Source organism: Protopterus annectens, chromosome 2.part2, assembly GCF_019279795.1.
Source record: "Protopterus annectens isolate FY-2018-M chromosome 2.part2, PAN1.0, whole genome shotgun sequence".
Taxonomy (NCBI): Eukaryota; Metazoa; Chordata; order Ceratodontiformes; family Protopteridae; genus Protopterus; species Protopterus annectens.
This window is the reverse complement of record NC_056730.1, coordinates 581441072-581456964: the sequence shown is the minus strand read 5'-3', so window position 1 is coordinate 581456964 and position 15893 is coordinate 581441072. Positions and strand designations below refer to the sequence as shown.

The 15893-nt window shown below is 43.7% G+C and overlaps 1 protein-coding gene across 1 annotated transcript in view; it reads right to left on the bottom strand.

Moving 5' to 3' along the window:
- The window catches only part of RAB11FIP5 (RAB11 family interacting protein 5), a 2272349-nt gene that overhangs the window by 403852 nt on the left and 1852604 nt on the right, over positions 1 to 15893 (bottom strand). Inside the window, exon 4 of the mRNA XM_044064038.1 lies at positions 6355 to 9279. Within this exon, the coding sequence (XP_043919973.1) occupies positions 6355 to 9279 (2925 nt within the window). The remainder of the gene's footprint in view (positions 1 to 6354; positions 9280 to 15893) is intronic.

Genomic DNA, 15893 nt, shown 5'->3' with positions numbered 1-15893 from the left:
AGTGCAGATCAGAGAATCTTTAACTGACTCTCCCTTCTGGGGGATCAAGGAAAAGTAGCTGCTGATTTGGTGCTGAGAGGGGCAGCAAAAAGAATGCAGCAGGGCTGGGCCCAGCAACTGAATACCTCAACAGCTATGGACTGATTGAGAGACCACATGTAAGGCAAAGGAATGGACTGTCCTGCCTCAGTTTATCCACTAACACATTGGACCTCCACAGGATATGCACGGTCACAAGAAAACATTGGAAAGACATCACCCACTGCCACACTCTCATGACCTCCCAATGCAACAAATACGACTGGGTTCCCATTTGTTTGTTGATGTACCATACTATCAACATACGGTCCATCTGAATGGCTATCACACCCCTAGGGAGGGAGTCCTGAAAGACCTGCAGTGCTAGAAGGACTGCCCTTATCTCCAACACGTTGATGTGAACCTCAGCCTCTGATGATGTCTATGTGCCTTAGACTCTCTTTCCTTCTAAATGCCCCTGAGATCCCAAAAGGGAAGAGTCAATGATAACTATGACCATGGTGAACAGAAAATGAAGAGATGACAGAGGAACCAGAGGGCAAGTTAACCACCAAAGAATATGTTGCTTGCATGGGTTGATACAACATGTACCACTAGACTGACAGGTTCCACTACAGCACCCTTGTGTGAAAGGCGGCATGGGGGACTAGAGTTACTGAAGCCATCATCGAACTCAGTAGGTGAAAAATGGACTTTGCTGGGGGTTTTGGTTGGGACAGAACTTCATAATCTTGCTGACACAGGATAAAGGCTCTTGAATCCAGGAATTTGGTAATTTGCAAGGTGGTATCCAGGTGGCATTTTATGAACTCTTTTCTGGACCAGGGTTAATTTGGATTTCTCCACGTTGATTGTGATTCCTAAGCTGGGATATAACTGAATCAAGAAGTCCCTGGTTTGATAATTAGAATGTTTGTGGAAGCAGTTAAGAGCCAATCATCTAGGTAGGGGATTATTCCGAGCCCTTGCAGCATGAGATGTGCTGCAACCACTTTCATGCACTTAGTGAACATCCGGGGGGGGAGGGGGGGACTGTGGAGAGCCCGAAGAGCAGTGCCTTGAAATGAAAAGTGACTAGCTCCCAGACAAAAGTGGAAGTAGCTCTAGGACAGCTTGTATACGTGCATCATTAACACCTGACGTGGTAGTATGTGTCTTATAATTCCACCGAGCATATCCAGTCATCCTTCCTCAAGCTAGGCAAAATGTACTACACCATGAAAGCTTTGTCTGTCTTACATGCAGGTTTAGACTGCGGTCCAAAATGGGTCCGAGGCCCCCATTGTTCTTTGGACCCAAAAAAATGTCACGTAGACTCTGGACCCTTGCTGGTCTGGTGGGACCTTCTGGATGACTCATTTCAATAGCAGTTTTAAGGTTTCCAAGACTGCTGACCTGTTCTGACTGAGTGAAGTTTTTTTTTTTTTTTGCTTGTCTTGAAGTAGGGAAACAAAGGGAATAACATAGCCTCTAGTTATGATTCTCTGCATCCAAGAATCTTGTGTGATGGCTAACCAGGCTTGAGGATGCAGAGACAAGCACCCCCTCACCCCACAAGTGGCTCCAGAGTGAAAAGGTGACTCAAAACACTGGTTCTGTGGACCACATGTGCCAGAGGAGTGACATTCATTGTAACTGTTCTCTCTCTCTCTGTGTCAGATGTCGGAGGGGGTGGGGGTAGTTGTGTCTGTCTCATAAAGTGTTAAGAGTAAAGCTCTGGGGAATTGCGAAACCAGAGTCTCTTGCCACCCTTTTGGTTCCAGGAGAAAGTCCTTTGGGGGATGGAAAAGTGAATATCCAAGACGGAGAGGGTTTTGACATCTTGTTTACTTCTGTGAGCATTTCTTTAACTTTGGGGCCAAAGAGAGTGGACCCCATTATATAATAGGCATTCAAAAAGGACATCTTAAAGTTCTCTGCAAAATCACAGAGATGCATCCGGTTGCATCAATGCAGATCAATGCCAGTGCCTGCTGCTCTGAAAGTGCCATCAGTAGCATTTGATGCAAGCCACATGGCCACATTAGACACTGAATAAAAATTAGCCAGATGTGAGGCCATGGTCCTGCAGGACTCTGTATGCAAGGTATCTGAGAGGGACTTTAACAGCTCCTTAGTTTATTCTCTCTGAAATCTAGCTAAGTGAGCTTAATAGGTCACTGCATATGACACAAACATCACTGAAGCTGAAGTTCACTTTCTAAACGTGTCCAAAGCCTGTCTGGAGGATTCAGAGCCAGGTTCTTTTTGGCTAGCTTTTTTCTGGTGGCCTCCACAACCACAATGGCCTCTACAATGCACCCCTTGCTCAAGTGGGGTTTGTCTCTTGGGGAAACAGATATCTTATCAGGTTTTCATAGTATAGGTTCTACAGGAATGTATGGATTGTGCTATCCCAAATAAAACCAAGACTCACTCCTCCAAAGGCAGGAGACCTGTCTGGTGGACCACAGCCATAAATAAGCTATACAACAGAAGGAGGAAGCTACTACATGATAGAGCAAAATCCCAAAAAGGGAAGGCATCTTTGATCAGTAATAGCAAGAAACTACGATCCCTCATAAAATCATCTAAGGCCAGCTTCGAAAGAAAAATTGCACAAGATGCTAAAGATAATCACAAGGCCTTTTTTAGTTATGTCAGTTGGTGGCAACTCCCAGATATGCTCTGAGTTAGTGCAAAATGACAAAAAATACACTGAACCCACAGACATTGACAACATCCTGGCAGACAGGTTCAGTGCAAACTCCCCCCCCCTCCCCCCCACCAAAAGAGCAAATGTCTATCCCAACAGAGTGTAGCCTCCCTGACATCACAGATGCACAGGTGAGAGCTGCCCTCTCCAAAGCAAAAAACACAGCATCAATGGGACCGGACGGTGTGCCGGGCTGCGTCTTACACGAGCTCCAAGAAGAAATGGACCCTCACAAAGTCATTGTTCAATCTCAGCCTTACTATAGGATATGTACCCAAGGAATGGAGTACAGCAACAGTGGTCCCATTCCACAAAGGTGGTGCCACAATGGACCCCGGAAACTATTGCCCTATAAGCCTGACTAGCCTGGTCTGCAAAGCTATGGAAAGGATCATCATGGACCTCATAAATAAAGACATCGGGGACCTACAGACACTGGATCCTACCCAATTCGGCTTTGTTAAGGGCAGATCTTGCCTCATTAACCTAGTTGACTTCTTTGAAACAGTCACCAAGGCCACAGATGAAGGGAAGGTAGTCCACACAGCCTACCTGGACCTCGCAAAAGCCTTTGACAAAATACCCCACTCGGGCATCATAAATAAGCTCACCAGCTTAAATATCAACCCCTATGTCACAAGATGGGTTGCAAACTGGCTCAGGGATAGAACCCACATGGTCAGAATTGCAGGTGCCATGTCAGACTCTAAACCAGTTACAAGTGGCGTCCCACAAGGCTCGGTCCTGGGACCTCTCTTGTTCGGTATGTATTTCTCTGAGGTAGGCTAACACGGGAGGACTACGGCTGACCAAGTTCACAGATTACTGCAAACTGTGTGCCATAATCGACTCGCCAACTGACACAAGCATCCACCAAAAGGGTCTCTCAGAGACGGATAACTGGTGCCAGAGCCATGGCCTAAAGCTAAATGCCAAAAAGTGCATAGTCATCCCCTTTGGGAAAAACAAAGTGCCCACAAATTACCACATAGTTGGTAATCCATTAAGTATGGAAGAAGTAATTAGCGATTTGGGGACCCAAGTAGATAGCAATCTCTCCTTTGACAATCGCGTTGCCAAAGTGGTTAGAAAGACCTTCTATATAGCCCACCTCATCATGAAAGGGTTCACATCTAGATCGAGAGGTCATTGTGCCCCTCTACTCATCACTCATCAGGCCCATAATTGAATACAATGCTCCATTTGGGATGTACCTTACCAGACACCTGCAGCAACTGGAAAGACCCCAAAAGTACCTCACCAAGAGGATCAAGGGACTCAAACATATGCCCTATGCAGTTAGGCTAAAGAAACTCCAGCTCTACTCAGTTGCTTACCGCCTACTCAGAGGCAATCTGTGCCTGACGTACAAAGCCATGTCCAACCCAGAATCAATGGACATGCTCCACCTCAGGAAATCCAAATCCCTTAGAACTACACGCTCCAGGGACTTAACCTCAGCACAGAAATAAACAGGACATGCTGGAGGGACAGATTCATATTCCAGAGGCTCCCCTCACTCTGGAACAAAATCCCAATCCATGTTAGGCAGAGCCCCTCAATGACCCTCTTCAAGAGAAATCCTGACGAGTGGATGGGAGATTGTAGGTTTACCCCTGGGATCTCTTCTGTGTCTCTACTAGACAGAGGCACACTAAACTAACCTTAAAAGGGCTATCTTCAGTGACCTACTATACAGAGGCACAGTCAACTAATCTAAAAGGGTGGCGAAAGCCAAACACACTCTGGCTAAGCTTATAAATGCCCTAGGGCAGATAGCCTAGTATCAACCTATGAACTACATCTGGCTCCTTTCATGCCTGCCACAAAACCAAATCAATGAGCTCATCAGCTGGAGGGGCCATCCAGGAAGTAGATGGACCAGCTCTGCAGGCCTCAAAGAGTACAGATTCCTCCTGGGAGGGTGCATCAGTGGACCATTCCCCCTCAATTTTGCAATAATTTCAGTATATCTCCAAAGGAGATGTCTTCCAAGGGGGACTGTGGGGAGCCATCCCCTTCCTGGAAATCAGTATCTTCAGTGTGGGGCTCCTGGCAGCAGACCAGATGCCTTCTCTTGCAAGCATACTTCCTATGTCCCATCACCATGGGGGCTCTAGGAAAGGTTCGGAAGCTGAAAGGGAACTAGTCTATGAATTTCCTTGAGACCTAAGAAAGCAGAATGTTTTTGTCAAACAGGATAAAATGGGGACTGTCAAAGCTGGATGGGATTGGGATGGAGCCAAAAGCCAGTGGGAAACTTCTTCTCAAGATCTAGAGAGAATCCTCTCAAAAGCCTAAGTAGAAACTGCACCTGAAGATGGACTCTTGTGATCTGATAAACCCAAAAAAGGTACCCCTGAGAGCTAATTTGGCTCAGTTTCGAGGCTGATACGAGAGACGAGTTGTCCAGAGCCAATGCACCTAGTGGAAGGGATGGATCCAACAAGATCTGAGATAATCCAGACCCCCGGAGCACTAATGCTGACCTCCTGGCTCTCAGACTCCTTGAGATCCAATGCTATTGAAGACAAGTGGGTAAAGGACACAGTTGAAGTCGAAGCCAACCAGGCTATTGGCTTCAACAGAGGCATCTTTTAGGGAAAACTCAGCTTCAGAACCTCCAGATCTGTAGGTCAGACCAGGGAAAGAAGAATCTAAAATGAGGGTAGTCAGAAAAAAGACCTGGCATTCCCTTACTGGAAGTTGCAGGAAGGATCCCCAAATGGATCTGGGACCTCAGAAATGTCCTAATCAACCTGTTGTCATAGGCTTCCAAAAGACTCATTGATGACATTATGAACCTGAAGGAAGAAGCTGCCAATGCAGGCCTGAAGAATCTATGGCAAGACTTTTTCTGAAAGAAGGGTGAATGGAGCCAGGCATTGGCTGGCTCGGGAAACAACCTTTGAAGAGAAGATCAGATCCTAATCAGCTTTGAAAGGGGAACCACATCCAACAGTCTGGGGATTTCAGCAGGTGGACCTGGACGTCTTTTTCTCAATTTATCCTTCTCTTTACCCTTTTCCTCATCTTTCTCACATTCCTTTAGCTTTTTTTTCCCTCTTTGTCATTATCCTTAGCCATTCTTGTCCCCTGATTTCTTGCTGGATGGGGAACACTAAATAGCTCGAGATGATTCTCCCACTGTGCCAAGGACAAGGCCGTTCAACATAATTTAATGTGTCAGTTGGGAAGGGCACTAGGCCCAAAAGACAGGTAGGAGGAGGAGCAAACCTTGTCAAAATGGGATGCCACAGGCAATAGATGCACTAAGAATATGAATCCTGCGGGGAATATTTGCCCGTATGCAGCGCACTTTTTGAATCCTGAAGCCTTATCAGACATTTCAGAACACACCAGCACACTTACAGCAACAAACAACAGTAGCAAAATACATTAGTTCCACTCTTGAATCTAACCAGAAAAAAAAGTTATAAAATATTAATAAACTTGGGAGGCAGTGATTTAATCTATCAACAGAAGAGAGATATACAGTGTTTTATAAATTCAGTTTTCAAATAGCGTATCATTAAATCACAAACAAAAGTGACAAAAACTGTTCTTCATTTTCAACTTTGTTACCTAGACAGACCTTACTTCTCTTCAAGTATGCTCACCTGGTTCTTGGATGCAAGAGGAGCTTCTCAGCTGATGGTGTCTCGATGGGCAAAACTGCAGGTAGTGAAGCTTTGATGTCACTGGAATGCGGTGCAGGAAAGGAGAACATGGTTTCTGCCTGGGTGGTCACTGATGGTGGTCCAAAAGTAGTAGGAGAAAATGTAGGGGAAGGGAGAATTGTTAATTTAGAGTTAGTTGCAGCCATGAGACAAGGGGTTGAAAAAGCCAAAGGCTGACTGCCATTAAAGGCAGGCTTGACATGTTGATTCCCTGACAGGCCAGTACACTGAAGATTTTGAGGAGTAGCCTTTAGATGCAGGACCTTAAAAATGTCTTCCTGTAGAGATTTATCCAAAGGTTGGTACTCAGATGTGTTACTGTGTGAAGAAAATGACTCTACAAAAGGATTTTTATTACTCTGTGTAGGAGGGCTGCCAGGCTGTACCAAAGGATTCCCAGTAGAAGAATGGTCCGACTTACTGGAATTCTGACTGAAGTCAGGAGGCATTTTACACAGCTTGTCCTTTCTAGAATTTGTAGCAACATCAGCAAGCCAGGGAGACTGCTGACTTAAGTTCTGCAAAGGCAGATCTACATGGCTAGTTTCATGACTTCTAGTTGATTCTTCTGGTTCAATGGCATTTTCTGTTAACTCACTGTACAGTGAACATTTGTCTTCATTAACCCTGGCTGGTATTACCAGGGGCCATCTTTCATCTTTGTGCTTTCTTGTAAATCCTGAATTTGTTTCTGAAAATGTTAACACTGCGTCCTTGCCTGCTGTGTGTACTGAAATACTATGACATTTTTCTGTACTGTTTGTACTGAATACTGTGCCAGTTTTCTGACTAGGAACTGAGCAAGGATTCACAGAATGCTCCGACACTGCAGTCACAAAAAGACGTCCTGTTTTTCTGGACTGACTGGGTTCAATGAAAACATGATCATGTGAGGCTACTTTCTTTTCTTCTTTAACTTCAGTAGGCAAGTCTGATTCACTTAAAAGTACTTCTGTTATTCCACAGGAGTCTACTCCAGCTACCTGTTCTGATGGGTTAGCTTGGATTAAGTTAGAAGTGAGCACTGGCTGCACAACAACCAGTTTGCCGGAACTGTCCTCCCTACTTGATAAGTGAGAACTGCCTAGAGATAACTCAGAAGGACATGTCTTGAACGGATCAGCATCTGCAGTCACCTCATTTATATGGAACTCGTCTTCCTCAGTAATGGCGGCATGTTCTGAAAAACTGGTGTTTGTCAAAATAAAATCAGACATCTGTTCCTCTGTGATTTGTTTGTTGTCCAGATTCAGTGACACAGGTTCTCTCACCTGGACTGTTAAGGAGCTATCATTCTTCTCTGTTCCCTTTCCTATTTCTCTTCCTCTGTTTTTTACTGGACTCCCACCAGCACAGCTTTCAATACTGCCTTTATCTAAGCCCTTTTCAAGGCCTTCATTAAACAAATGCTCACTCATAAATGACCTTGGAGGTTTAGGAGGTGGCAGCTCTACTGTCTCAGAATTAGAACCTTGTAGTACAGTCTGTTGTTCAGAATGCTCATCATCATTAAAATCGTTACTGATCATACAAGTTTCTTTCAGAGGAAGGGTATTTGAAGATTCTGGCACAGCTTCTTCAATTTTGGCTTCAGAAGACAATAAAACTGGCAATTTACTGCTGCTTACATTATCATCAATGTTAGGGAGCAAACTGTTACTCCGTGGAGGATGTGTTGAATTTTCCTCAGCTTCTCTACTAGGTAAAAATGATAAATTACTGTTTACAGCTGTTTCAACTACTGAAGTCTTCATATCAGAAACTATATCTGTAGAAATACTTTTATGCATGGGATCAGTTTCTGGTGCAATTTTCAAGCTAAATTCTGACATCTCAGCAGCAAGTTCCTGAGACCCTGCTAAAATAGAACCAAACCAGTCAGTTTTGTTTTCCATAACTGGCAGTTTATTACAGTTTAGCTCTGTTGAGTCAGCAATGGTTACTGTTTGCTCATCACATCTTTCAAGTATTAACAGTTCTGGCTGAGAAGGATCTGAAACTTCGTTGCTGAGTTCTGTAGATAGTAGTGTGAAAGGAACTCTGTAGTCATCCAGAGGCAATGTAGCATCACTAGATGACAACACCTGCATTTTATTAACAGTCTTCTGAAGTACTTCATCAGGCATGCTTTTTTTATTCACTTGTTCATCTGAAGTTTCCAGCCCTGGCTGCTGACATGAGTACTTATCAACATTACTGGAACATGAAGCACTTTTAACATGCATTTGTCTTCCTCCAATCTCGGGATCTACAATTGTTGCAGATGAAGTCTCTGTATACCCTTTCAATCTATGAAGGTCAAGAACAGTAGAAGGAGTCTCTTTACAAATCATAAAGGCAGATGGTGTAGAAGCCAAGGGCTTGTGCTCTGGTAATGACTTCAGCCTGCTAGCTGCAAAGGCATCAAATGAATGATCCAAATGGTTTGATTCTTGCTTAAGATCACTTAGTGATCTCTGGAAAAGGGTTCCTGTAGCATCAGAAGTTGAAATGGCTTTGGGTACTTCATCCAATAATACTCTGTGGTCAAGTCTTAAGGATGCAGAGGTAGCAGCAGCATGATTTTCTGTTTCATTCTCAGCTTTGTGATGAACGCAATGTAAACTATGGGAAAAGTGAGTGGGTGGAGATTTTAGTACCTGATCTGTTAAAAGTTCTTCAAAAAAAGGGTTACTCTGTAGAGCACTGAAGAAAGGATTGGTGGGAGACAAAATGGAGTGTGGGTTTTCTTCAACAGCTGTGAAAGTGTTAGTGACAGGCATGCTTACAGGGTGCTCTGCAGAAGCAGAAGAGTGAATTTGTGAGCAGGTAGATATTTTGGGGGGAGCATCCAAGCTTGTTTCTACCTTAGGTGACACCTCCAGGCTGTGAAGGGAAGACAAAATAGTCCTCCTGGTTAGTACTTCTACAGATTATTTAAAAAAAAATAATTGAAAGGTTTGTTTCCGGTTACTATGCTATGCTGCAACAATCATATATAAAGAAGTTTTAAAGGAGATTGGAAAAAAATCTACAAATTTCAGCTCTTTCTCTTGATTATCAGTACATACAAAGTCTGCCTTGTTATTTATAAAAAGAGCAGACTAAGTGATTCATTCTACACTTAGTTCACTGATTAAAGCCAAATGAAAATGACTGTTGCAGCAACGAATGCCTCTGCTCATGTCATACACTGCAAACATTATCAAGAGTAAAACACATGCAAACCTAAGCAAAACAGATCAGCATGCTACTATATCAGGCAGCCTTTTCTTTCCACTTAATCAGAATGAAGCTTTAACTGCTTTTGACTGCAGTATGATGCAACTTATTAAAACTCAAGGAAAATATTTTTAGTCTGAAATAATCTACTTAAGTAAATGGGTTAAAATGTCTTGCATTTTTGTTTCCTAATCAAAGCAATTTTAATCATACAGGGTTGGGTCCAAATGTCTGTCTGGCTACACCATGCCAGACCATTTACACTGCTTTGTGTGTAATAAGACAGGGAAAAGGTGTACACTGCTACCACTCCCTGTTTACAGCCCCATATGGGGAAGACCACATGGAAATAACTGCACTGTATCAGTACCTAGTCAGTGCATTTGCCAATGAGGAGATATGATGCAGGCTTAAAACTCAGTTAAACAGGATAACGTCTGCATCATATCTCCTCATTGGAAAATTTGGAGATATGATGCAGGCTTACAAGTCAGTTAAACAGGATAAAGTCTGCCCTGGATGTGTGAAAAAGTTTATTTATTCACCACTGGATTTTCAGTGTTAATGCTTCCAACCCCTAAACTTTACCTCAGCTCACAGGCGACTTTCTCCACAGATGACAATAAATGGTGAAAATATTTCAGTCTGGTGTAAGTTTATTGCTGCAGCCAGTATCCATGCTGTACTACATGCTTCATTAGATGCTTCAACAATTCCATCTTACAAGACGGCTGGAACCTTAAGAATGTTGGCCTACTGGTGTACAATACACAAAGGGATGGGAATATTTATACCATTCTCTTCATAACTTTGTTCCCATGAACTATGATGCTATGCACTTTGGTGGGAGGGTGTGGAAAACCTACAGTCGAGGTCAACCTGAGCATGATCAAGAAGGACAAGCATTTTGAAATAATTAGTCCAAGATGCGCCACACTATTAAACCAGAAACAGCACAGAAGGTGAGGTCATTCTTCTATTGTACAAGGAAGTAAGGACGTTTCTGAAGCACTGCATACAGTCTGCAGTCCACACAAAGGAAGACATGCTAGGCTTGTGGGATAGATGCAATAAATAGTTATATAAATAATGATGGGTCCTACAAACAAAAGCTTGCAAAGCAAGACAGATATATAGTAGAAGATAAAACAACAGGAATATGATTTGGATACACTACATTGTTTAGGGATAAGTGAGGGGGATATAAACTAAAAAGGAAGGAAAGTGGGTTTTGTTCAAGTTAGACATGAAAAAAAAATATTACACACAGAAGGTTAAAAATCCCTGGAATGCAATGTCTGATGCAATAGTACAGTCACATCATTAAATGAGTACAAAGATAATTTAGACAGAAAAAAAATGAAGAATGGCCAAAGGCAAGACAGGGACATCTGTACTAGAAACTGAAGTAACATACTTAACATATCACTGGATTCTTTTCTTCCTAGTCCGTCCTATACCACTGTTGAGTACAGATCTGCCTATTGGATCTGTTCTGGCCTTTCACTACTGCTCCTAGCCTCAAGCTCCTTCAAAATCTTGCCCATCATTCTCATGTGCCCTGACTAACCATTGACAGCTAGCAAGGGCTGGACCAATATGCCATGAACTACTAGGGAACTTGTATGTGGAAGAACTTAAGGTTGGCTTGCCAGGTCTCTCCTGACAAAGTGACAATTTCAATGGGGATGGAGGGAGGGATGCCATTTTGGATGGACTAGGATGAAAAGGATCCAGTGTGAACAACTTCCACATCATATTTCATATGTCAGCTCTACTGACTTTTGGGACAGAATCCCAAGATACCTGACTGTCAGCATCACGACAGGATACTGTTAATAGCAGCAAGCTGAAGGCGGCTCTGGCCCTAGAACTTGTCTCTTAATTTTTTTATATACTTGGAAAAGGTATGCAATGTGTACTATTGCTGCTGCAGCACAAATTTCATCCACAACAGAATTTCAGAAAAAGGCAGTAGAAGCAGAAACAGATCTGGTGGTATATGCTTTGTTTTTAGCTGGTCAAGACTTATTCTGGAGCAATAAGCAAATCAAGTACAGTCTGAGAGTCAAAAGTGTTATTTTGGAAACTTTCTTACCCATCCTGTTTGGAGCAAAAGATATGAGCAACTGAACTCCTCTGAGAGATCTAGTTCTATGGAAATAAAATTAAAGTTGTCTATGTATATCTAAGGTGTGACATAGGTATTTTACCTTGTCAAAAAGGTTAAAATCCACCAAACACAATGACCCCAATTACTATATCCTCATAGGTACAATTATAAGTCTTACAGCACACCAGTTTTTCAAAGTTCTCTCATTCACGTTTTACTACTGAATTTCCTGGCTGTAAACACACCATTCAATCACACAGAAGCTGGAAGCAAGATAACCATTGGGATATTAAAGCAACCTAGATTTAATATATATATATTCTAAGAGATATTCAGTTTTTAACCAATCGCAGTTATATGTATATGTTTCTATAGAATTAAACAGAAAAAGAAGTTGTGTCTTACCATAAAGTTCCAACTGTGTTGATGATCTTCGTTCATTCATTACTGATGGGTTATCGGTTCCGTCCTCGGAACCGAGCCGGCCTCATACCAAGCTTGCGTCAGCCAAAAACTCTCGAGCCAAGATCCTACCCAGAATGCTCTGGTTCCTGTTACCTCAGATCGAGTTTGCAAGTTGATAGACAAAAGTAGAGGCTACCTCTGGTCATAATAGACCTACAATAATGGAAAAAAGGAGCATATGAGATGAACCAGGAACCTCTGGAGGGAGACGGAAGGTGGGGAGTAATGAATGAATGAAGATCAACAACACAGATGGAACACTATGGCAAAACATAACTTCTTTATCTGATGATGTTAATCTTCGTTCATTTCTTACTGATGGGACAGAGTCCCCAGCTACCTGTATCACTGGGCGGCCCACATGGAAGGACATTCCTGAGCATCATGGAACCAAAAGAAGCTCTTCCTCTGGAGGCCAAGCCCAATTTGTAATGAAGAATAAAAGTATGGGGTTTGGCCCAAGTCACAGCTGAGCAAATGTCATTGTGGGAAGCCCTAGCATGAAAAGCTGCTGTGATTGCCATAGACTTGTAGAATGGGCTTTCACTTTGTGAGGCAAGGTGATGCTGTTCTTGTTGTAGATGAAGGTAATGCAATTCTCAACCATGATGCCAATGTAACTTTAGAGACAGGATGACCTAGCCTTGGTCCAGAAAAGGCCAGAAATGGTCTGATTTAAGAGTAGATTTTGTTCTGTCCAGATAAAACTGTATTTGTCTGCAAACATCTAGGGAGTGCAGGCAATACTCTCTCTTGTTAGAATGATTAGGAAAAAATACTAGGAGGTCAACAGACTGGTTTGATAGATCGCTCTGACACTACTTTCGGTAAAAAGGAAGAATTAGTTCTCAGTGATACTCTATCCTTATGGAAAATAAGGTAGGGACGTTTGATGCATAAGGCTTGAAATTCAGGCTGATGTGACTGCAACCAGAAACAAAGTTTTCTGAGAGAGATACTTTAAGTCACATGAAGATGCAGGTTCAAAGAGGGGAGCTGTTAGGGCTTGTAGAACCAAGGCCAAATCCCAAGGTTGTACTGGTTCTCTAAAGGGAGGTTTTAGGTGAAAAACACCCTTCAAGAAAGTCTTACAGAGTTTGTGTGACATGAGTGAAGAGTCCTGAAAGCCAGTGTGGAAATTAGAAATGGCAGTTAAATGAACACGAACAGTAGAGGCTGACATCCCAGACTGAAAAAGATCTGATAAGTAATCTAATATCATCGAAACTGGGGCTGACAAGGGGTCCAATTGTTTGTTTGCTGCCCATAATGTAAACCTTTTCCATTTGCTGAGATAGATTACCCTGGTGGATGACATGAAATACAATAAGAATATTGCGCACCAGGGAAGAGAGGTTATCCTGCCTGGCAATCATAGGCAGTGGAGAAACCAAGCTGTCAGCTTCAGGTTTGTTAGACTGGGGTGAGTCAGACCCTGTGGATGGGAGATGAACGTCGAGGATGGATTGAGAATCCATGGTTGATCTAGCAGGTGAGGTCACAGGAAGGGGAACCAAACTTGTCGAGGCCAATATGGAGCAATGAGGATCACTTTGCTCTTCAACTGCCATGCTTTCTTCAGAAATTGTGAGATGAGGGGTAGAGGAGGATAAGCATAAAGTAGACCTGAGGGCCAAGCGTGGACTAGAGTGTCGCTCGGTGACTGTCCCCGAGGGGGGATCAGGGCAAAATAGTTGCTGCACTTGTAGTTGATTGGGGAGGTGAATAGGTCGCAAGAAGGCTGGCCCCAGCGGTTGAAAATTTTTGCCGCTAACAGAGGATTGAGGGACCACTCGTGAGGTTGTAGAATGCACCTGCTCAATTTGTCCGCTATCAAGTTGGAGCTCCCGGGAATGTGCATTACAATTAGAAAGCGGTTGGAAGCTATCGTCCATTGCCATATTCTCAAGGCCTCTCAGCATAATAGATAAGATCTGGTGCCCCCTTGCTTGTTGATGTACCAGACCACTGACATGTCTGATTGGGTCACAATTGTTCCTGACGGAAGGATCTAGTGGAATGCTTGCAACACTAATAGAACTGCCCTCAGTTCCAGGACACTGACATGCAAATGGGTATCTGCCTCCGACCAGGTGCCTTGTACAGAGTTTCACTGACATAGCCCCCCCACCCCATCAGGGAGGTGTCCGTGGTCACTGTGGCTTTCGGCTGATGGGGGCTGAAGGGGCGAGGCCATTGTTGGGGATTTCGATACGTCCACCAGGGCAAATCTTGCTTGCATCTCTGAGTTACACTTATCTGAAAGGACAAAGGATGTCGTAGAGGGTACCACTGAGTGAGAAGTAGCCACTGAAGAAGTCTCATGTGCAATCTGGCCAGAGGAACAATGGTGAACAAGGCTGTCATCAACCCCAAGAGTTGGAGTATGGACCGAGCAGAAAATTTGTGGTGACAGATTAGCAGCTGAACCTGTTGTCTTATTCTTTGAAGTCTGTGATCCGGAAGAGATGCTGTGCAATTAGTCGTGTCCAACAGAACCCCAATGAATCCTAAAAATTGTGCTGCATTCATGTTGGAATTCTCCCAGTTTACAGTGATTCCCAGGTGCTGAGCTGTGAGAAGAGTGTAGTCTAGGGCTTCTTCCAGTAGATGCTTGGTGGGAGGTGGTAAGGAGCCAGTCATCTAGGTATGGAAATGCCTGAAATCCTTGAAGTCGCAGGTGAGTGATGGCCACTGCCTTGCATTTGATGAACACTCTGAAGGCTGTACAGAGTCCGAAGGGCAGTGCTCAAAATTGGTAGTGACTGGCTCCTATGCGTAAGGGGAGGTATCTTCTTTAGATCTTGTCCATTTTTATATGGTAATATGCGTCTGGAAGATTTACAGAGCACATCCAATCGTCTTCTTCCAGAAGAGGAAGGATAGACTGGACAGTGACCATCTGGAATTTCTCTGCTTTTACAAATTTGTTTAGTGTGCTGAGATTCAGTATTGGTCTCCAGTCCCCTGGCTTTTTTGACACTAAAAAGAACCTTGAGTAAAAACCGGACAATGTCTGGTCTGAAGGGACTGTTTGGATGACTCTTTTTTTGTAGCAGCTTTCGGATTTTGTGTGCTGCTGCTTCCCTTTGACTGGGTGGGACATTGGGTAAGACTCTGGGTGAGGTGGGACAGAGATGGAAGGGGTTGCAATAGCCTCTGGATATTATCCATTGTACCCAAGAATCAGTGGTTAAGGTCCGCCAGGCAGTGGGGTACAAGAAAAAATTACCCCCAACTGCATCCAGAGGTGAGCAGTCAAGAAACACTTCAGGAGCGCTGGTAGGATTGCCCAGAGAATGAATCTCTGGAAATCCAGTTTCACAGACCTCCCCTGTCATGAAAGGGGTGTCTTCCATTGGAGTTTCTCCTCTGCCTCTAGGGGGAACTCGGCACATGCGTCACGGAAAGAGCCCTGCGATTTTCTGTGCCACATCTTCCCGCTCCTCTGATTTCTGGAGTAGAATTTTTGAGGGATGGAGTGACGGACACCAACGGCAGACAGGGTCTTGCCATCTTGTTCGCACCTTGCCAGTGTATCTTTAACCTTAGGGCCAAACAATGAGGCGGCCTCGATAGGGGCGTTCATACAGGAAACCTTAAAGGAGTCCACAAAGTCGCATCCAGGCATGATGTCTCTTGACTATACCTGTGCCTGCCACTTTAGCAGCTCCTTCCACTGCGTGTGAAATAAGGCGCA